General features: G+C 40.9%; 2 protein-coding genes across 7 annotated transcripts in view; one reads left to right on the forward strand and one right to left on the reverse strand.

Annotated features, from left to right (window-relative positions):
• The window catches only part of FANCM (FA complementation group M), an 88,304-nt gene extending 81,734 nt beyond the window's left edge, over window positions 1-6,570 (forward strand). For 4 of the 5 annotated variants that reach the window (XM_012456279.2, XM_012456280.2, XM_012456281.2 and 1 more), the window contains one exon: window positions 47-561. In XM_012456279.2, coding sequence (XP_012311702.2) covers window positions 47-185 — 139 coding nt within the window. In that variant the 3' untranslated portion in view covers window positions 186-561. Of the gene's footprint in view, window positions 1-46; window positions 562-984; window positions 1,083-2,835; window positions 2,955-5,020 lie in introns of those variants that run through there. The other variant, XR_010338571.1, reaches the window with a different exon arrangement.
• Window positions 3,697-21,647, reverse strand: part of MIS18BP1 (MIS18 binding protein 1) — a 61,685-nt gene continuing 43,734 nt past the window's right edge. For both annotated transcript variants that reach the window (XM_064365838.1, XM_064365837.1), the window contains 4 exons: window positions 10,525-10,673; window positions 6,086-6,173; window positions 4,255-4,309; window positions 3,697-4,073 (listed from right to left, as the gene is read on the reverse strand). In XM_064365838.1, the coding sequence (XP_064221908.1) occupies window positions 3,967-4,073; window positions 4,255-4,309; window positions 6,086-6,173; window positions 10,525-10,673 (399 nt within the window). In that variant the 3' untranslated portion in view covers window positions 3,697-3,966. The remainder of the gene's footprint in view (window positions 4,074-4,254; window positions 4,310-6,085; window positions 6,174-10,524; window positions 10,674-21,647) is intronic.

A 21,647-nucleotide genomic window follows, 5' to 3' on the forward strand; every position in this document is an offset into this window, starting at 1 on the left:
AAGCCAAAAGTCCTAGTGTAATGATTTTGTCTCATTTATTTTTCAGCTCACCTCAAGAAATATCCATCTGTGCACAAGTAACTCATCAGAAGGCTGAGGAGATCTACAGATATATTCACTATGTATTTGACATACAAATGTTACCAAATGATCTTAACCAAGACAGGCTGAAATGTGATGCATGATCAAGCTGCTAAAGATGGGGTTATCAAATAACTCACAATATTAAACGTACTTCAGTAATCATTGCTGTTTGTGATTATCAGTTTAAAATCTGTAAATAAGAGTATTTCCTTATCATTTAAATATATTATTTTATATTGTATACATTTTTATTTATATAGATTATATAATTTTTAAAAATCTGATGTTCAGTGATCATTTTGACTAGATTATGAAACTAATTTTTTTTATTAAATAAAACAAGGTTTATTAAAAGTATTACTACTAAGGATAGTTTAACAAAGTAAAAGCTAAGTTAGAGATGCACTTTGGAATGTTCCTAAGATTGAAGTATGTACTAATGTGATAAATAGTAAAGTTGATATGTCTCTGACCACAGCCAACTTGTTGATTTTCCCTGTGTGTAGATAGTACACTTTAAATTTTCTGTGTGTAGATGGTATACTTTAAATGTACTGATTCTAAATATATGTACTTGGTAAGCTGTGGGTGATAGGTGGGTTGTGAGATAAATGACCCAGTAACTAGGAAAGTAGAAAACTGAATGTTTATCTGACCAAAGGTGTATCCCAGTTAGGTACTGTCAAATCTAGTACTATGAACTCTGATAGGGTTTGTCTACGTCCCCAGCCAAAAATCTCATCTTGCATTGTAATGGGAATGATAATCCCCATGTGTTGGGAAGGGACCTCGTGGGAGGTGATTAGATCATAGGGGTGGTTTCCCAAAGCTGTTCTGGTGATGGTGAGTTCTCAGAGGATCTGATGGTTTTATAAAGAGCTTTTCCTGTTATCTCTGCAGTTCTCTCTCCTATGGCCATGTGAAAAAGGACATGTTTGCTTTCCCTTCCACCATGATTATAAGAAGTTTCCTGAGGCCTCCCAAGCCATGTTGGGACTGTGAGTCAAACATCTTTTCCTTATAAATTACCCAGTCTTGGGTATTTCTTCATAGCAGTATGAGAATGGACTAATACAAACTCCCAGCTACATTACTCTTTTTGTTGCTGAAATATACTCAAAGAAGTGGTATATTGGTTTGGACTTAGAAAGTTTCTTTTTAATATAAATTACCAAATGTAGGCCCATTATATTGACCCCCTTACATTTACCATTTTGATCCATTCTATTGTTTGTGATGGCATTGAGAAGGCTTCACTTCTATCTGCAATATATATGACATCTTCTAGTCAGTGTAGTACTAAAGCCGCCTTTAATTATGTAAGTCTTATTCTTAGCCTCATTTTTATCCCTATAACATTGTTGAGTAGTTGAACCAGCCTCACCCCAGAGAGCTTTCCTTACCTTAAATCTGGCAAGGACTTCAGAGCGCATGTAATTCAAATTGCTTCTCTTTCCTTCCTTACTAAATGATAAAGTGAGGCCCAGAAACAAGTGACTTATTCAGGTTTTGACTGGCAAATCTAGAAGAACCCAGAAACTAGGTATTCTCTTTCACTCTATGGTGTTGAAAAAGGAGACAAGTTACTCTAATTGTTTAGCTCCTTTGAGATAGTATCAACTCTCAATTCATCTGAAAGCAGCTATTGAATTTTTCTGTCAAAACCAGAGAGAGGAAGCACTACAAGTTATTGCCTAGTGTGCAGTTATCAATTTATTATAACTCGACTTTTTGAGTATTTCTCCTCTAGTAGTGAGCACAATGCTAAGCTTTGACGGGAGGAGGAAAGGAGCCTTTTTTTCTGGTTCCACTGTGCTACATCTTCATGCATCAAGCTCCTGCTACACTGTCAGCAGGGCCTGTGGGTAGGGACATCTGGTGGTGCTTTGCCCCAGCTGCATACCAGATTCATGCAGTCGCTCAACAATCTCACACAGAGGCTGGCTGGCTGACCTTGCAGCACCTCCCACACAGGTACCACCACATGCCGACTCATCTGTGTGTCTCCATCAGACAAAAGAACTACATAAATTAACAGAGTGTTACAGACATAACCTTGAGGATTTTATTTATGTATGCTTGCTGTGCGGAGAGCTCTATCCATATTTAGGCTTATTAACAGCCTCCTCCTATACTCTCATTGGTAGCCATTATGGTTAACTATTATTAACCATTGATTATCAGCCCAAGTTATTATTTAAGTCTTTAAAGTATTTTTCTCTTCCACTTTTAAGTCTCCTCTGGGGGTTACTTACCTTAAACCTTATTATTAGTTAATCTTACAACCTGATGGAAAGAAATGGGACAAACCAGGTACCTGGCAGGTGACATACCTTAGAATAGGGAAGGTGCTGAAGGAGTTCTGATAGGACACAGGGAACATATGAGCAGTAGGGGGTCAGACTCTTGGTTTGAGTCAAGCTTATGACATTTCAAGTACCTTTTTACTGTTAAGGGACTTAACCACCTTCTTAACCCCTAAAATGCTATCCATTAACTTCAAGCAGTATAGCAGTAGATCAAATATTGGCAACTCAAATTCTACAACAGTATTTTTTTGGGCCACTACAAAATAACCCTTTGTTTTGATCTATCCTGTATTGACCAAGGGTCTTTATGTCAGAAATAATCATGGTACTTTAAAGAATTATCTTAGTCCAATTGCACTGTTCTTTTCACATCCTGTTTCTATATGTCTTATAATTATATAACTGCTGATTATTACATCTAAATTCTTTTTTTTTTTTTAAGAGAAGGAGTCTTTCTCTGTTGCCCAGGCTACAGTGCAGTGGCTAGATGCAGGCATGCTCATAGCACACTTCAGTCTTGAACACCTACACTCAAGCAATCCTCCTTCCTCAGCCTCCAAGGTAGTTGGGACTACAGCTATATGACACCATGCCTGCTCTGACTAAAATACGAAACAAGAAAATGTTATTACCTGTGTATTTGTTCTTAAGGAAACTTAAACAGGTTAAGTAACAAAATGTGATTTGTTTTTATATCTATCATCCAGTAATTAATAACAAAAAACAAACAAATACTATAAAAGCAAACTAACTTTATTTGAACAGTCTAACTAGAGAACAAGTTGTAGGTGAATGTGTAGCCAGAGGGAAAATATCCTATGTTTCATAACAAATGAAAATTTATTTCTAAAAGAAGAAATTTCACATATTAATTTGACTCCTAATGGTGAATCTATTAACTGAATGTCTAATCTAGTCAAAATATTTAAGCTGTATCTGCATATGTAAATAAAGAAGAGATTTTGTTCTCTAATTTTACCTAGTAAAATAATGGCAAAGTAATAAACTAAATTTACATAGGTTTCATAGACATACCAATCATAAGTTAAAAAAAATCAGGAGACAAGCATGCCAGTTTCAATAACGTGTAATTTAAAGATCAGGCTTGGACAACAACTGGTAACAAATCCTACTCTGGCTTGGATATGAACTGGTAACAAATGCTAACTTAAAAGTTTTCATGAATTCAGTAGCTGCCAATACAACCTCTGTCATCCTTTCACCTTCCCTTACTTAAATGGTAGCAAAATTTTCTTGAAATTAAAAAAAAAATGGGAAATGATTTTAAGTAAACAGACCTAGATTCTCATTTAAAAAGTATCTATATATATTTTAATGTGCAAAAACAGAAATTTACAGATATCTACACAAGCAAGAGCAATTTTCTTTAAGTTTTTAGTAAGCTGCAGCAATGAGGATATTTTACTTTGAATACAAACACACACACAAGACCTTCAAAAAAGTCCACATTTTCATAAGCTACTTTACAAAGAAAATACATGTACTTCAATTGAAAATACAAATACACTGTCTGCTTCATGGTAACCCCCCTCAGGAATCATATTTTCTCATTTTACTCTGCAGAATCAGAGTTTGAAAAATAATAATCTTTCTCTTCTTCATCTAAAGATTCCATAGCATTAGTGAAAAGTTTTCCAACACCAGAGTTTTCTCCTAAATCTGTAAAGAGAAGTTTAATAAAAAGATTAATAAATTTCTAAAAGTACTTTCGATAAAACTGAAAACAACTGTAAGGAACAAAATGCTAAGTCTGTCCACTTGAGACCAATTAATTTTAATATCATTTAAATAAAGAACCTACCTTACAATAGAACTGAACCACAAAAGAAAGAAATATTACCTGGGTTAAATGGGGTTTTCCTTCTTGATGTTGGAGCTGAGAAATCAGTTTCAGCCTATAAAAGAGTTAATATTAATAGCTAAATGGTACTTCCTGGTGAAGCCTACCTCAAACCTAGACAATTAGCATGCTTATCCCCAGAGTACTTTGAACATATGCCTATAACAATACTTTATCACATTAAAATTATCTGTGAAATGCCTAATTCTCTTGGGCTTATCCAGGGCAAGAACTATGACTTACTCAATGTTGCTTCCCACTGCTGGCAAACACAGCTCTAAGAAATTATTATAAACTAATGCTGTTGCGGTTAAAGGATATAGTCTATCAGCCTCCAAAAGTTACCAGATGTACTAAGTAATTAAGTAACGAATATACTCATTTAGTAAACTTAAAATATAAACACAATTTATTATTACAATTATAGTAATTATAATTACCATACTATACTGTCCTATTACAGTAATTACTATATACAATAGGGAATAGTAAATACTGTACTATTTTTACCTACAGTCCGTTATTATAATAGTACAATGTTTTATACTAGCAAAATTTTAATTCTCTGTACTTGAAATTCTTGGCTAAAATGGTAATAATGTATATGGCAAGTTTGAAGTGCATGCTCACACACATTACAATGCTTATCAAACTATTGGCCATGGCTGGCAATCTTTAAAAAAATAAAAAAGAACAGAATAAAAAATATGATAGCCCTTATACTAAGAGTAAGTACTGTTTTTTGTTTTTGTTTTTTTTGAGTCAGAGTCTCTGTCGCCAGGCTGGAGTACAGTGGCTCGATCTCGGCTCACTGCAACCTCTGCCTCCCAGGTTCAATCAATTCTCCCGTCTTAGCCTCCCGAGTAGCTGGGACTACAGGCACGCGCCACCACTCCCAGGTAAATTTTTTGTATTTTTAGTAGAGACGGTGTTTCACCATGTAGGTCAGGACAGTCTTGATTTCTTGACCTTGTGATCCTCCCGCCTTGGCCTCCCAAAGTGCTGGGATTACAGGCAGGAGCCACCGCGCCTGGCCAGTACTGTTTTAAGAATTTTTTGGTTACAAATTCATGCTCACAGACTGTGATATAAATGTATTTTTATTTCTGAAATGAGTCAAAACACATATATCACTTAGCCCTAAAAATTATTCGGTAACATAAAACCAATATAATCGTGATCCCCATTGTCATACCACACATGAATAAAATATTAGAAAGCTCAAGTAACTTGTTCAGTGTCATAAAGCAGGGGACTCAAGGGGGTTCCCATAAGTTACCATTCTCTAAGATTAGCTACTTCCTTTGAGGAAATTTAAGATTAAATAGGTTTTCCAGAATACTAGTACTTATATCTGGTAATCTGTTATTGAAATTAAAATCAGAAAACTAAAAATTTAAAAAGTAATTCAAGGGGATAAAGGATTGTCCTAAACTCTTCTCTAAAGGACATAGATCATTCTATTAAGGCATGTTTCAGTTAAAAATTTTCTGTAGTTGGATTTTAAATGTTAGAATAAAAAAAAAAAGTAGCTAAATCTGAAAAACATTTGAAACCATTTTAAAGCTGATAGGATTTGATGAAATTTCTTACTTTATATTTTTCCCACCCTTCCTCATTTCCCAAATCAAAGTTTTTACCCATTTTCCCCTTGCTCCAATGTCTCAGTCTATGTGATGCCATCTGTAATCCTACAGTACTTACGTGCTTACCTCATTCATGGCTTCATTATTATAGCTTGCTCGGTTATAAGCACCTCAGGGATAGGGACTGTTACATAACTTGTAAAAGTTGTTTCAGAGATACATGTTGGGTAAAGAAAAATACTTACTAATTTTTTCTTGATGTTGCCCCAGACAATACCACGATTACCTTTATGATATTTTTGCATACGAAAAACATATTTATCACAATCATTCCTGTTTGGATACAAAATAATTTTAAGTCAACATTAGCTGTCTACAGGTTGAACAGCAATTGCCTAAATTAATTTCAATGTATTTCTTTTTTTTAAAACAGGGTCTCATTCTGTCCCCCAGGGTGGAATGCACTGCCAATGATAATGGCTCATTGCAGCCTCAACCTCCCAGGCTCAGGTGATCCTCTCAACACAGCCTCCTAAGTAGCTTGGACTACAGGCACAATGCCACCACGCCTGGCTACCTTTTGTATTTTTTTTTTTTTTTTTTTAGAGACAGTTTTTTGCCACATTTCCCAGGCTGGTCTCAAACTCCTGAGCTCATCAAGCAATCTGCCCTTCTGGGCCTCCCAAGAGGCATGAGCCACCCCACCTGACCTCAAACGTATTTCCATCTTTAAAAATTACATTCTTGGCCGGGCACGGTGGCTCAAGCCTGTAATCCCAGCACTTTGGGAGGCCGAGGCGGGTGGATCACAAGGTCAAGAGATCGAGACCATCCTGGTCAACATGGTGAAACCCCGTCTCTACTAATACAAAAAATTAGCTGGGCATGGTGGCGCGTGCCTGTAATCCCAGCTACTCAGGAGGCTGAGGCAGGAGAATTGCCTGAACCCAGGAGGCGGAGGTTGCAGTGAGCCGAGATCGCGCCATTGCACTCCTGCCTGGGTAACAAGAGCGAAACTCCGCCTCAAAAAAAAAAAAAAAAAAAAAAAATTACATTCTGTATTTTAAAGACAATAAAATGTGCCTATGGTGATGGATAAAACGATTAAAAGACAATAAAATGTGCCTATGGCAATGGATAAAACGCTTAAATCAAAGATTTTAAAGGAAACAGTGAATAAGACTATTTTAGGAAATTATGCTTTGTTTACTTGTCACTGTACCATCTACGATCTTTCCAGTATCTTGCTGCTCCTCTTTTCTAAAACTCTGAGACTTCTTGTCCTTAGACTCCCTTTTGCTATACCATTATCTCTCCTGTTCACTTTCTTCCCTATCCTAATTGAATCTCAGTTTATTCACTTTAAAGATATTTTGAAAACCCTCACTATTGAAAACCCTCAATTTTTCTAACTGTGTTGGGTTTCCAATCCAGCTCATCAAGCCTTTTATTTCTGCACAATTATATCTTTCTTGTATTCCCCATACGAACCACCAAGTTTTTTTTTTTTTTTTTTTTTTTTCATTTCTTTTACCTTATATCTTCCTTTATGTGTAAATAGGCTTGACTCATGACTTAAGAGATTAAAAGCCAAGTAGAATGGTTGGTTAAATTCCCCGACCCCACAATTTCTAATCCCAGTTATGACAGTAACTACCAGCTGAACACCCATTTCCATCCTCTCCCTTGGCTCCAAGATCTTACATACCTGAGTATCCTCTGTCCTTTATGACTATTTGGGAACAACCTTAAAGGCATGACATGTAGATATTTGTAAATGTAACTGTATTAAGATATTTATCTGAATCAAACACTGCTGTTTAGCAATGAATAAGCATGGCCAATTGTTAGCAAGTTGTTTAACAAATGAACAGGCCGATCCCAACACTTTGGGAGGTGGAGGCTGGTGGGTCACCTGAGGTCAGAAGTTCAAGACCAACCTGGGCAACATGGTGAAACCCCATCTCTACTAAAAATACAAAAATTAGCCAGGTATCGTGGCGGGCGCCTATAATCCCAGCTACTTGGGAGGCTGAGGCACAAGAATTGCTTGAACCCGGAAGATAAAGGTTGCAGTGAGCTGAGACTGTGCCCCTGCACTCCAGCCTGGACCACTCCATCTCAAAAATGAACAACAAAAAAACTACCAATGAACAGGCCTAGCTAGTTGTTAAGGGTCAGCAACTGATAAAGTCTGTTATCAAAAAGAGATCTCTTTGAAGACAAAGAGTTTTTCACTTCTGAAGTGATACAACTGTTTCGTTACTTAAAACTGTTATGAAAAGTAAGTCAATTACTACTGCTAGTGAAGAAGCCTAAGAAAATCATTTTTTAAGAAAAAAGTTTTGAATATAGATTCATGACATAAGTGAGTCTGATTCCTATTAAAAAAGTGATATAAACTGACAGAAAAACTCCCCAAAACAAAAACCAAAAACTCCCAACCCACACTGGTGTACTGGTGTCATTCTACAACCTAGAAATAATAGCTGGTAATATGTAAGTTAAAAAATTTCCTTCCTTATGAATTTGTTATATAAAATTGGGATCATACTGAATGTAGTTTTCCTAGCTTTTAGAAACTACTATCCACTGGACATTTTTCTGTCATTAAAAATTCTTCTCCAGCCTGGACAACGAGCAAAACTCTGACTCAAAAAAAAAAAAAAAAAATTCTTGAAGACACAGTTTTTTAGTTGTTTCATATTCCATTATATGGACAAATCTTAATTTATTATTTTCTTTATTTTTGGATGTTTAGGTCATTCTCAAACTTTCAGTATTATGTTTGTGATGAACATCTTTGTTCATACAAATACATGCTTGTCCAAATCTCCTATTTCCTTAGTGTTTAATAAAATTCAACAGCCAAAAGAATATGATTTGGCCAAAGTGCTTATCAAAAAGTTTGTCCAAAATTGTACTCTCAATATGCTTTCCCTGCATTAAATACTAAAAAAAAAAAAAAAAAAAAAAAAAAAAAATTGTAGATGTCCAAGAAAATTATATTTTTATCCAACAAATGCAAATTAAAATTTACTTGCTTCCTGAGATTACTGAATAGTTTTTTTCTCAGTCATTATCATCTTGCTTCTGCCTCTCATTTAGTGGAAACTGCTCTAAGATCAGCAATGGCCTCTTACTTGCCAAGTGGAATAGCCTATTTTCAGGCCTCATTCTTACTACTGTCCCTCTTTTCCTCTTTTTTTCCTTTGACATTTTACTGTTGGTCACTCCTACTTTTTTCTTGATTTTATTTTTATATTTCAAATTGTTCCTATAATCACATGGTTCGAAATTCAAAAGCCTCCCTCTCCTTCTTCTAGCTATTTTAGTTCTTCTTCCTAGAGATCACCAACGTTTTGGTTTCTTATGTATCCTTTAAGATAAAAGCAATTACACACACACACACACACAAATATATACACACACACACACACATATATATACATATATGCATACACATAGCTTCTATTTACACAAACAGTAGTGTGTTATTCAGTGCATCTACCTTTGTTTCATTTAATATATCTTAGGCATTTTATCATAATAGCAATAAAAAATATCTTCATTAATTTCTTTTTTTATGAGACAGGATCTTGCTCTGTTGCCCAGGCTGGGGCGTAATTGCCACAATCATAGTTCACTGCAGCCTAGACCTCTGGGACTCAAACAATCCTTCTACATCACCCTCCCTAGTAGCTGGGATCACAGGCTTGCACCACTGCATTCTGCTAACTTTTTTCTTTTTGTAGAAATGGGCTCTTCCTATGTTACTCATGCTAGTCTTGAACTCCTGGGCTCAAATTATCCTCCCACCTTAGCCTCCCAAAGTGCTGGGATTACAGGCTTCAACCACTGTGTCTGGCTCTTCATTAATTTCTATGACTACATAAAGGACCAGAATTCATTTAATTAGTCCCTATTTGATGGCTTTTTGAGGTTTTGCTATTATTAAAAATGCTATAATGAATAAGCTATACATTCATATTTCTACAAGTAAAATTCCTAAGTCAAAGGTCATGTGTTATTTATAATTTGGATAGATTATTTACAGATTGTGGCTGCAAAGATAACACTAATTTACCTTCTCACTAGCAATACATGAAAATTAACAATGCATTTCTTGTTAATTTGTAGGAATGCTGTATATATTAGGGACATCAGCCTTTTGCCTGTGACAAGTTGCATATATTCTTTTCTCAGGTTGTCTTTTGTTTGTAGTGGTTGGTACCAGGTAAAATTTGTTAGAACATTTTTATACAGTTGACTTTATTCATCTTTTCATTAATGGCTAATAGGTTTTATATCATAGTTAGAAGGACCATCATTAATCTGGTATTATAAAATAATTCTCCAAGGTTTCTTTTGGGGTGTGTGTGTGTGTGTGTGTGTGTGTGTGTGTGTGTGTATTTATTTTAGTTTTTACAGGTAAAACCTTGATCCATTTCAAATCTATCCAGCTGTAAATGTGGGTTATATTACAATGCTATTTACTGAAAAGCACCCTGATTTGATGAAACTGTCCATCCTTAACTTCTAGGAATTATATATTCTTGATTTTTTTTTTTTTTAATAATAATGACTCTTCCCATTACTGGCATCTATGGTCCTCACAAAATGTTTAAATGTTCCTCCCTACTCTGATGCAGAGAATTAATATACCATATGCATGAATATTTACCTATTTACGGAAGCTAGCATTCCAGGACTGACATGCTGACATTGAGGAGTTTTTGCCAATGGAAAGACAACGGATGATGGAGTTGTTGGATTTTTGTCCATATTTGGTAGAATATCATCATCATCTTCACTGTCCTGGAAACTTGGCAACTAGAAAACAAGTATTTATTATCAGCAGGCACCCATAAAAATGTATTTTATCATTATCACAAAATAGTCTTTGGTGGGCTGATAAGTTGGTTTTCCTTCTTATAACATTTAAAAATAGTAGTAGACAATTAAAAACACTGGTAGTAGAGGTGGAGGAGTAGAGGCTAGAGGAATTCCATTTTAGATGCTAATCCACCATGCTGACTTCTGATTAACCCCAGTTCTGGAAATGCCTCTTAAGATTTCTACTTCCATGTACTTATCGGAAATCTTGTCCTTAGGTCAAAACAACCTTCATGTTATCGTATGTAAACACATACTAAACATAAATCCTGCCCTTAGGCAAATTTCCTATGGTATATAAACCCTGGGTCTGGGGGAATAACAGTGTACACATCCACCATCTTGAGGCCACCCAAAAGATGGCTTCTGCTCAAAAGTCTCTATTAAATGTTTCTGAGAAACTGGATTTGTCACCCTCTTTATTCAGCCTGTAACCTTGTAGCATGGCTTCAAACCATGTTCCAAAACTTTTTCTTCCTTTCTCCCCAATTTTAAGACATAACTTTGAGATAAACTGCATATGTTTTTCCATTAATCTTGAAATACAGCCTCAAAATGTGCTGTGAACCTTCATACCCTTTCTTTGCCCATTCTATGCTCCCATGCCCTATGCACATGTATTTACCTAGATGCTTTTTAAGCATACACCATGCTCATTTATCTGGTTATATATTTCTTTAGAAGCTTCAGGGTCTGGATCTTGGCACAAACTGGACACCTCCAGAATTCTCTCCCCAGTCAAGCCCAAAACTCACTCTCATCTAGAAATTCACTGCGAGATTTACTACAATTAATTTGTAACCTGGTTGGGCCCAGGATGGTGCTGGCCCCTTCACCAAATGGAATATTTCAAAATAATTTGTTGGAGAAGATTGAGCCACCTGACATCTCCTGCATTCCAAACCTTCTTTCTTTATAAACCCCTATGTTCAACTCTACAAACTGAAGACTGGAACTTTTGGAATTCCACCCACACTTCCCTTTGCTGGCACAGATAATAAAACTCTATCATATCTTGCTATTGTTATATTGGCTTCTTTTGACAAGTGGTGAGTAGTTGGACCCCTAGGCTGGTTATAATTTTTGGTGGCCCATACAGGGAACCCTGTGTATTCATTCACAGGAGGCTGCAGACCCACCTCTCTGATCTTCTGTTGGATTGAGCCATGGCCTATGAGTGCCAGCTGCTCATGGCTAGCTGACCCTGTGGCAAGAACATTAGGGGAGCTTCCAGCAGCTGCCATGGTGCCTTTGTCTCAGGCAACTTTCCCTCCCTTTCTCTTTCTGCCACAGCATCTGCTGCTTCCAAAGCTTTGCTGACACAAAGAGTGTGGTATTTTGAAGAAAACAACAAACACTGTAACTGGGTAAGATGCTGATGTGCACCCTGTAAGGCCGGTTGCCTTGCCGGGAGCATGAATGCACACACACCCACCCATCCCTCGCCGGGAGCTCGGACGCTCCCCACTTCCCTCGCCAGGAGCTCGGACACTCCCCCTTCCCTCTCTGGGAGCTCGGACACACCTCCCTCCCTCGCCCAGAGCTTGGACACACCCCTCTCCCTCACCGGGAGCTCACACACACACCTCCTTCCCTCACCGGGTGCTCGGACACCCCCGCCCCCACCGGGAGCCTGAAAAATAAAGCCCCGCCAGGACCTACCCAGTAGCATTTTTGTCCCATCCGGGCCCCACTCCCTGCCTACCATTTTGTCTCATCTGGGCCCCAATCCCTGCCTGCCATTTTGTCTCATCCAGGCCCCACTCACCTTGGGCACAACCAATCAAACGCCTCCACTCCCTATAAAACCCCACGTCTAAGAGGAGTCCGCGCGACTTCTCCAGCCCCTCCTGTCGGACCACAGAACCTCGTCCGGGAGCCTAAATAAATTCCTTCACATTGAATCTTCTTGTGCTGGCCTCAGTTTCTTCCATTTTAAACTCGGCGAGAACAAACCTTACATATGGTGCCGAAACCCAGGGGGAGTTGTGAAGACCCCTCCTGGAGGAAACTGACTCCTCTACACAAAGCTGGACGGGGAAGCTACCGTTCGTTCCACCACAAGGTAAGACTTCTGTTGCCCACCACCCCACCAGCTGTTCTTGGGGAGTCCCTGTTGGAAACCGCTATAGCGTCAGGGATTCCTGCTGGGAGTCCGGGACTCCAGGACTCTGGCTGCCTGCCGTGGGTCTGGGGCCCCGGCTTAGGACCTGAGTGTAAGAGGAGACATCCCTACACTCTTGTTCTCTCCCCGTGAAGGGTTTTTTAGGGTCAGGAATTTGAGGGAGACGTCCCCACTTTCCTGAACCCTCACCAGTGACCGAGGTGTGGGTATTCAGAAGCCCCGTTCAAGCAGCCCTGCCTCACGGCAGAGCCAACTCCCCCAGCTTATGCCACCAAAATTCGAATTTTGAACCAGCCTATTGGCAAAAAGGCTCCCGTTAAGTACAAAACTGTATTTTTGGTTTCTTTCTTTTTCTGTTTCTCTCTCTCTCTCTTTTCTTCTCTCCCTCCCTCTCAAAATGGCAGCTGTACCTTGCCCTTAAGCAGGTGTTCCTAGCCAAAGAAACCTCCTCTTCACCCTTAGCCTCTCCACCCTCCTTCTCTTCCTTTTCTAACCCCAATGCGTCTGAGGAACTCTCCTCTCCGCTTGCCCGACCCAATAATCCTCCGCCCTATGACAGACCTCAACCCCCTTCAGCTCCTCCACCTCCTAATTACAACCTGGCCTCTCCTGTTAGTGGTCACACCCGCTTGCACTGTGCTCCCAACGACAAAGCCTCCCTCCTTTGTCCCCTCCACGAGGTGGCCGGAGCAGAGGGCACTGTCCGAGTGCACGTCCCTTTCTCCCTCTCTGATCTATCAGCTATCGAAAAACACCTAGGGTCTTTCTCCACCAATCCTACTGCTTACACCAAAGAATTCCGCTATCTTACTCAGGCATATGACCTAACCTGGCATGACACATATGTAATCCTGTCTTCCACCCTCACCCCAGATGAGCATGACTGGATCTTTACAGCAGCCCGGGCACATGCCGATCAGGTACACCTAACTGACAACCAGATGCCGGTAGGCGCGGCAGCGGTCCCCGAGGGCGACCCTAATTGGGAATATCCAGGCCCCAATCACCTTGGGCACAAGGTGATCAAGATGGCTGCTGCCGCCGAGACCAGATGATACAGTGCCTCTTAGCGGGCATGCAAAGCGCAGCCCAGAAGGTAGTTAATTACAACAGGTTGAGGGAAATAACTCAGGGACCTGATGAAAACCCAGCCGCCTTCCTTGATTAACTAATGCTATGATCCTCCATGCACGGCTGGATCCAGCCTCCTTAGCAGGAGCTACAGTCCTAGTCACCCACTTCATTTCCCAGTCAGCGGCTGATATAAGGAGAAAACTTAAGAAAGCCGACGAGGGCCCCCAAACTCCCATTCGGGACCTGGTAAACATGGCATTTAAAGTTTTTAACAGCTGAGAGGATAAGGCTGAGGCCACCCGACATGCCCATTTACGGCAGAGGGTAGGCCTCTAAACCCGAGCTCTTGTAGCAGCCCTGAGGCCAGCAGCCCACCGAACATCCAGTGGGGGAGGTCCATTGAAACCCTTCCAAAAGGCTCCAAGGGCCTGGCCCAGGCCCTGTTTCAGATGTGGTCAAGAGGGACATTGGGCCCGGCAGTGCCCCTGCCCTCGTCCACCTCCTGAACCCTGCCCAAACTGCAAGCAAACTGGACACTGGAAGGTCAATTGCCCATCCCGGACCACAGGCCCACTCCCCGTACCTCTATGTGAGGAGCAGCCTGGTCCACAGGAAGCAATCCCTTTGCCTGAATTTCTCGGCCTTCTGGACGACTGACGCAGCCTGGAGTCGAGGACCCCCATCACCCTTGCCGAGCCCAGGGTAAAGCTGCAGGTAGTGGGTAAGTCCATTTCCTTCTTAGTAGATATGGGAGCTAACTATTCCTTCCTACTCTGGGCCTATCATACCTTCCCAAGTCTCAGTCCTTCTTTACCATTCCTCTACACTCTAAGTCTTACTTTCTCTTTAAAAATCCTTCAGTCAGCCTTCATCCCACTTCTCTACTCAACTCGGCTACTTTGTTTCCTCTTCCATCCCATTCCCCCTCTCCAGCCCATTCCTGTCCTGAACAAATAAATACATTTGTTACACATTGGGAGTGCCTGTCTAACCTTCCTCTCTCTAGCCCAGACCTTGCCTTTTTGTAAATGAGAGTTCAATAGTGACAGCCAAGGGGCGACAAAAAGTGGCCTATGCAGTAGTTACAGATTCAGCCATCCTTGAGGCACGTTGCCCCCCTATGGACCTACAGAATGCGGCCACCTTAACTAACCAACTCAGGCCCTCGAGATGAAGGTGACTGTTACGGAGGCAATGGTAATGATGGTAAAAGTGGTGATGATCATGGCAATGGTGATGATGAAGAATGAAGGTTATGGTAATGATGGTAATGGTAATGGTGGTGATGGTAAAGGTTGTAGTAATAACAGTGGTAATAATAAGGGTGATAATAAAGGTCACTAGTCAAATCCATAAACTTCACTAATTGCTTTTATGTGCCTCCCTTAACAAACCCCCCTTAGCCGCAGTTCCCCTCTGGACAGGGTTCAACCTGTCACAATCATCTAAAGGACCTGACACCACCCTAATGGGTATCCTGCTGTTCAAGGTACACTCCCAAGATCTCTTTCTCTGCTACGGAACGACTAACAGCTCCAGCTGCAACATGACTGTGAAAGTAAAATCCACCCACTACGCACCTCCGGGAGGATATTTTTGGTGTAATGGGACCCTAACCAAGGTTATAAGTGCCTCTCTCCCCTCCCCCTGTGTGCCTGTTACTCTAGTCTTGCGGTTAAAGGTATATGGGCAAGCTAAGCTCCTATCTCTCCTTACGCTTCCCTCTGCTCCCCAAAACAAACGAGCAGTCTGTCTTCCTCCCAATAGTTGTTGGTCTCTCTCTAGCATCCTCTCTAGCAGCAGCCGGACTCGGAAGCGGTGCCCTAGGGTACAGTGTCACTGAAAGACAAGCTCCGTGTGGCCATTAAAGCGTCAGCCGCCTCTCTGGCCTCCAGCGACAAATCACGTCACTGGCCCAGGTTCCTACAAGCTCGTATGCGAAAAATTAAATGAGTGGCTGTTAACCAAATGCTGCTTCATCCCTTCGTCCGATTTTCAGTCAAGTCACCAGCCAAATGACCTGTCCCCCTTACTCCGCCCCTATTCAGCAGGAAGTAGTCAGGAAGAGCGGCGCCCTCTATCTCTCACCAAAAGGTCGGAATGTATGGCCGGTTGCCTTGCCGGGAGCATGAACGCACACACCCTCCACCCCGCCAGGAGCTCGGACGCTCACCCCTTCCTTTGCCGGGAACTCGGACGCTCCCCCCTTCCCTCGCCAGGAACTCGGACACATCCCCCTCCCTCGCCGGGAGCTCGGACGCTCCCCCCTTCCCTCGCCGGGAACTTGGACACATCCCCCTCCCTCGCCGGGAGCTCGGACACACCCCTCTCCCTCACCGGGAGCTCGCGCACACACCTCCTTCCCTTGCCGGGTGCCCGGACACACCTCACCCCACCGGGAGCCCGAAAAAAAAAGCCCCGCCAGGACCTACCCAATAGCATTTTGTCCCATCTGGGCCCCACTCCCTGCCTATCATTTTGTCCCATCCGGGTCCCACTCACCTTGGGCACAATCAATCAAACGCCTCCACTCCCTATAAAGCCCCATGTCTAAGAGGAGTCCGCGCAACTTCTCTGGCCCCTCCTGTCGGACTGCAGAACCTCGTCCGGGAGCCTAAATAAATTCCTTCGCATTGAATTTTCTTGTGCTGGCCTCAGTTTCTTCCATTTTAAACTCGGCGAGAACAAACCTTACACACCCAACCTCCCTCTGCCTCTTTTAGGATGTTGCTGGGGCTCTGCTCTGTTTAGACTTAGCTGTTAGTGTCACCATTTGGCCATTTTTATGCATTTATATTTGTGGCACCCTCAGGACTTTGCTGGCATTGGACTCAGTCCCCTGGGGAGGGCCATTTGAAACCAAGGCAAGGAGTTTGGAACTCTACCCAGCCCCCCTTAACTGGGTATTTGTTTGGAGGTGGTGCACCATTTGTTTGTCCATGTGTATGGCCCCTAATCTCTCTCTCTCCTCATCTTTTCTATTTCTCCCAGCTCCATCCTCCTGACTACTTTGGAAACAAGCCACCTACAGCCTAAACTCCCCTGGGCCTTAGCTCTCTCCAGCTAGAAACATCTAACTTTGACTGGTGACTTGTCGAGGTGGGACTGTTACAGCAGGTAAGCTAGTCAGGCATAAGCAGGAAATAAGCGGGGCTCCCCACCCCTCACCAGGAATGTTAGGCAACCATCCCATGGTCAAGCTGTTATTAACTGTGTCTCTAAAATAATAAATAATTGCAGCCAGCACCAGGGGAAAGGCAATCTCCCAATAAATAAAACACCCAAAACTGGTGATCAGCAGCTTCCTGATAAGATCTCAGGAGCTTGGCAAGTGGGCTCAAGCATGTGCATTAAGAGGGAAAAGGGAGGAGTTGAACTGGTACATAACTTTCTAGGGACACTCTGTTGATAAGGGAAGAAAACCTCAAGTGAGCCTGCGTACAAATCCGGTAAGCACACTCTCAAGTGCTAGCAGGCCACTAGGGATGCCGACAGCCCACCTCAAGGTTAGAATCGGGAGAAGAAACACAAGACCTCCAGAAGCATGCCAACGTGTAGACCTCCAACTCACAAGGTTAAACCACGCACTTGTCCTTCAAGTCACCTGCTTGGTCCTCTTCTGAGAGTACTTTCCTTCCTTTTGTTTCTGCTCTAAAGTTTTTAAATAAACTTCCATTCCTGCACTAAAACTTGCCTTGGTTTCTCCTTCTGCTTTATGTTTCCTTGGTCAAATTCTCTTTTTAAAAAATTTTGATAATTATTTTTAAAAAAACTAAGAATTGAAACGGGATTATATTCATTTTTGAAAAGATGTTTAGGCCAGGCACAGTGGCTCACGCCTATAATCCCAGCACTTTAGGAGGCTGAGACAGGGAAATCATCACTTGAGGTCAGGAGTTCACGACCAGCCTGGCCAACATGGTGAAACCCCATCTCTACTAAAGACACAAAAATTAGTGGGGCATGGTGGCACGTACCTGTAATTCTAGCTACTTGGAAGGCTAAGGCAGGAAAACTGCTTGAACCTAGGAGGTGGAGGTTGCAGTGAGCTGAGATCGTGCCAGTGCATTCCGGCCTGGGCAAAAATAGCAAACTCCATCTCAACAGAAACAAAAAAGTAGCCCGGCGTGGTAGCACATGCCTGTAATCCCAGGCTACTTGCAAGGCTGAGACAGGAAAGTCACTTAGACCCAGGAGGCAGAGGTTGCAGTGAGCCAAGATCATGCCATTGCACTCCAGCCTGGGCAACAGAGCAAGAATCTGTCTCAAAAATAAAAAATAAATAAAAATGTCTTAATTACACCACCATCTAAGGTTGGGTGGACCAAATGGTTGGGTGGACCAAAGGGAGTCCCTGCTGGTCCCTCAATATTAAAAGAAGTTCCACATCAGTATACTGTATTTTCCCAAATTTGGAGAAAATTTAAAAGTCAGAAAGTAAAGATTACAATGAGAAACCCCACCTGTAATTGCCTGGGTCAATGGTTAGACTAATTAAGACTGGGAGAAGGGATCAAGTCACTTGGCTCAACCACCGGCTAGGAACCTAAAACCTTTTTCACAAGAAAGTGCAAAATGGCCTAGGGGTGGAAAAGCAAAGTTCCTGGGACTAGAACATAAAATGTAAGGGTTGACAGGATTATGAAAGTTATATTCTGTTTATACAAGTTTTATGTAAAGTAGTTGTGTCCCCTTTACCTAAATGTTTTATGGAAACAAACATTGTATCTCATTGGTGATTGTTTTCCCTACCTCAGCCTGTAAAAGAGAAAATATGTAAATCTGCTCTTCGAGCAATATTAATTGGACATGCTAAATGGGAACCAGTTAAGACTGCCTGAGCCCACAGAGTATACAGAAGAAGCTGCAGTACTGGTAGGGATAAATTCATCACTTGATAGCCCTTTGTGGAAAACTCACTGGGGCTTACGGCAAAAGTCCGTGAGTACCTCCCAGCAGAGACTACTGGGACTTTAGACTGGAGAATTTCACTTGAGGGACTTTTACTGCCTTGCTATGAGTTATTAACTGAAGCTATCCCTATGACTGAAGGATATAAAATGATCCTGACACTTGAAATACCTATGCTGTGTGAGGTGATGTCAGAGAAACACTGTAATGGGAACAGCAGTGCCTGGAAGCATGCCATATTGCAATGGAAACAATTTCTACAGGGTCATGCTACTAGGAGAGTATGAGGCAGTATGAGCAGCGAGCCTTTTTTCCACTAAGACTGACTCTGGAACTGTGTGATGAGCTGCTGGATTCCACAGTACCTAATAAACAGCTCTCACATGATTAACAACTGCTTGGTTTGTAGATGGCAATTCCAACATGTTGTCCAAACCTTGTTTTGAAGGCTGCTACTCTGATTAAAGAAGAGTCAAGAACACCTTTTTTTCTTTTAAGCTATTTAGAGCTTACAGGAATTGAGTAAAGTATATTTTTTTTTTTTTTTTTTTTTTTTGAGACGGAGTTTCACTCTTGATACCCAGGCTGGAGCGCAATGGCGCGATCTCGGCTCACCGCAATCTCCGCCTCCTGGGTTCAGGCAATTCTCCTGCCTCAGCCTCCTGAGTAGCTGGGATTACAGGCACGCGCCACCGTGCCCAGCTAATTTTTTGTATTAGTAGAGACGGGGTTTCACCATGTTGACCAGGATGGTCTCGATCTCTTGACCTCGTGATCCACCCGCCTCGGCCTCCCAAAGTGCTGGGATTACAGGCTTGAGCCACCGCGCCCGGCCGAGTAAAGTATATTTTACAAGCAAAATTTACCTTTCTGAGTTCTCCAAAATCTGGAAACTGTTACATATTTTTATTTTGTAGCAATATAGTGATTTTCAATAAGAATATGTTTTCCTTTGTACTAGGACACATTGGAGACATGGGTTATTTTATACGCCGGCTTTGACTGAAATGGCCTATTTTCAAATATGACCATACTGCTTTGAGAAATTGAGTTTAGCTTTATAGAGCTGTTAAAAAGCCCCTTGGAAAGACTGGTCTGGTATTTTGACTACACAGGTTCCTTTACAAGATTCCTAATCCATGCTAAGTTAAGCATGTCACTATCTGACAGGCCTAGGAATCCCAAGTTATTTTTATACCTTGAGAAAAGAGGAACTCACCCATTTCAACTATGGTATTTAAGCCCTGAGTCTGTGGGTAACAGTGCAGGGATCCAGCATTCTGAAGCCACCTGAGATATAGCTTGTATTTGCAGCTCTCCATTAAATGTTTTTCTCTGAGAAACTGAATTTGTCAGCCTCTTTCTTCAGCCTCTCAGTTCCCTTAGCCTTTGGGGATAGGTCTGCATATACCTACTCACCTTGGAACAAGGACAGAGCCTTAGCCTTTAAAGACTTATCTTGTGTAAAACCGAGATAATAACACCTACTTCTAAAGGTTATGTAGACCAGAGGTCAGCAAATGTTTTCTGTAAAGAATCAGACAATAAATATTTTAGGTTTTGTAGTCCAATCTCTGTCCTAACTACTCAACTCTGCACTGTAGCATGGAAGTAGCCATAGACAATATGCAAACAAATGGGCATGGCTGTGTTCCAATAAAATTTTGTTAACAAAAAAAGGTGGTAGGCTGGATTTGGTCCACAGGGCCACAGTTTGCTATCCCTTCATATCAACAGAACAAAATAAAACTATAATTCACTTACTATTATACTTAGCACTTAGTAGGGACTCAAGCTGTGTTAAAACTATATCATAGAAAATGAGATAATTTGTTGCTGTCTATTTCTACTTTAGTTCTGTTCTTTATGATGCTACTATTGGATTTAGGCTAAAATCTACATATATAGAACCTGAAATGATGGTGGGATAATATAAAGGGTACAACCCCTAGTGGACCATAGTGTTGTGAAGAAAACATTGTCAGGGCCTCTGATGGCTCTCTTAAAAGACTTCCCTCTGTAACTTGTATAAGCAAAAGGGGGGCCCAGCTAATGATGTTACTAAACTCTGTAAAGCATAGTGTAGCCTTTTTAAATTGAAGATGATTTAATGACAAGAAATTGGTAGATGAAAAAATTACGTTTATGTCCAGCTAACTAACACAACTATTTGAATTTTTATTCTCCATAGTCCAGTTGTCTATTATCCACACATTTTTGCATTACTTAAATCTTAATATTCTTAACATTTATATTTAAATTCTAGAAAGTCTTAAATGTATATTTAATATCTGTATTGTATTTCACTGTGTTTATGAAAAACATCTTTATTGGACATACAGATTGTTTTCCAGTTTTTTGCTGTAAAGATAAAACTGCAATAAATATCTTTGCAAAGATTTTGGGCTTTTGGATTTCTTAGACTAACTCTCAAGAATAGAATAAATCTTTATGGCTTTTTATAATATATTGCCATAATGCTTTCTTACTAAAAGGTATGATTCAATTTGTATACCCACTGATGTATGACTGTATCAGTATCACCATTGCTTCTGTTAGCAGTGGATATTTTAACTTTTTCTTAAAGATTCTATAATTTAGAAAGTATACATATAATTCATTTTACTTTCTTGGATTACTAGATAAAATGACTTCCCCAGCTGTTTATTCAGCCTTTTGAATTTGTTCTTAGTCACACTTTTGCTATGATCCTGGTACTTTTTGTTATTCCAGTAACATTTGAATGAGTTCTTAGTATTACAGATATTAGCTTGGTTGCATTTGCTGTGAATATTTAGTTA

The sequence above is a fragment of the Aotus nancymaae genome, unplaced genomic scaffold (genome assembly GCF_030222135.1).
Source record: "Aotus nancymaae isolate 86718 unplaced genomic scaffold, 86718_ANA_hifiasm-v0.15.2.pri h1tg000062l, whole genome shotgun sequence".
In the NCBI taxonomy this organism is placed as follows: Eukaryota; Metazoa; Chordata; class Mammalia; order Primates; family Aotidae; genus Aotus; species Aotus nancymaae.